Genomic DNA, 1,347 nt, shown 5'->3' with positions numbered 1-1,347 from the left:
TGGGGGTGGGGAGAGAGACGGGGAAAGGGGGTGGGGTCAGGCCAGCGGCCCCGCCCCCTCGGGAGGCAGAAGCAGCCCTCCCTAGCGCGTCTCATGAGCCCCATATAGAGCGCGAGTCCCCGACTGCCAGGGGAAAACTGAGGCAGGTGGGAAAGTGGCCCCCTGGGAAGCCTCACCTCTTTCCTCCGCCGCTTGCCCGGCTTGCGTAGAGCCCGGTCCCCCGGGCGCCGCCCGCGGCCCTTCTCCGAGCTGCCCGCACGGCCTGGCCCATCCTCTGAGCCGCTGCCCTCGCCCCGCTTCCGCTTGCCCGACTGCTTCAGGCGCTGCTCCAGCCGCTCTGGGGTCTTCAGGGAGGCGTCCTTCTGCATGGAGGAGACGGCAGGTGAGACTGGAGCTGTGGCCAGCTCTGGGGTGAGCACCAGGAACTGGGTGTCACGGTGATGCAGCCAGCTCTGGGGCGGGTGTCATGGAGCTGTGGCCAGCTCTGGAGTCTATGCTGAGGACTGGGTGCTACACAGCTGCGGCTGGCTCTGGGGTGGGCACTGGGGGCCAGAGCTGCAACCTGCTTTAGGGTGGGTGCTGACTATTGCATGTAACAGAGCTGCAGAGGAGGCACTGGGGGCCAGGTGTATCTTACTTGCAGTCAGCTCTGGGGTGGGCACCAGGAGCCAGGTAAAACAGCTGTGGCCAGCTCTGGGGTGGGTGCTGGGGGGGGGTCACGTGTCATGGAGCTGTAGCTGGCTCTGGGGTGGGCATTAGAGGCTGGGTATAATGGAGTTACTGCTAGCTCTAGGATGGGTGCCAGGGCCTGGGTATGATGGAGCTGCAGCCAGCTCTGGGATAGGTGCTGGGGGCCAGGTGTAACGGAATTGCGGCCAGGTCTGGGGTGGACGTCAGAGGCTGGGCGTAACGGAGCAGCAGCCAGCTCTGCGATGGGTGCCAGTGGCAGGTGTAACAGAATTGCAGCCAGGTCTGGGGTGGGCTTCGGGGCTGGGTATAATGGAGCTGCAGCCAGCTCTGGGATAGGTGCCGGGGGCCAGGTGTAACAGAGTTGCGGCCAGGTCTGGGGTGGGTATCAGGGGCCGGGTGTAACAGAGCTGCAGCTGGCTCGGGGTGGGCGCCGTGGGCCGAGCGCAATGGAACTGCAGCCAGCTCTGGATTTGGCAGCAGAGCCAGGTATACCGGAACTGCGGCCAGCTCTGGGGTAGGCCCTGGGGGCCGGGCGTAACACAGCTGCAGCCAGCTCTGGGGTGGGCATCCAGGGCCACGTGTAACGGAGCTGCAGCCGGCTCTGGGGTGGGCGCCGGGTGCAACGGAGCTGCGGCCAGCTCTGGGGTGGGGTGCGGC

At 66.4% G+C, this 1,347-nt stretch overlaps 1 protein-coding gene across 1 annotated transcript in view; it reads right to left on the bottom strand.

Annotated features, from left to right (window-relative positions):
* Nucleotides 1-1,329, bottom strand: part of LOC102380469 (autism susceptibility gene 2 protein homolog) — a 9,649-nt gene extending 8,320 nt beyond the window's left edge. Inside the window, exon 1 of the mRNA XM_025194131.1 lies at nucleotides 177-1,329. Coding sequence (XP_025049916.1) covers nucleotides 177-368 — 192 coding nt within the window. The 5' untranslated portion in view covers nucleotides 369-1,329. The remainder of the gene's footprint in view (nucleotides 1-176) is intronic.
* Between the last annotated feature and the right edge of the window lie 18 nt (nucleotides 1,330-1,347).

Source organism: Alligator sinensis, unplaced genomic scaffold (assembly GCF_000455745.1).
Source record: "Alligator sinensis unplaced genomic scaffold, ASM45574v1 scaffold1531_1, whole genome shotgun sequence".
Classification (NCBI taxonomy): Eukaryota; Metazoa; Chordata; order Crocodylia; family Alligatoridae; genus Alligator; species Alligator sinensis.
The sequence above is the reverse complement of the archived record's forward strand: the minus strand, read 5'-3'. Positions and strand labels throughout refer to the sequence as shown.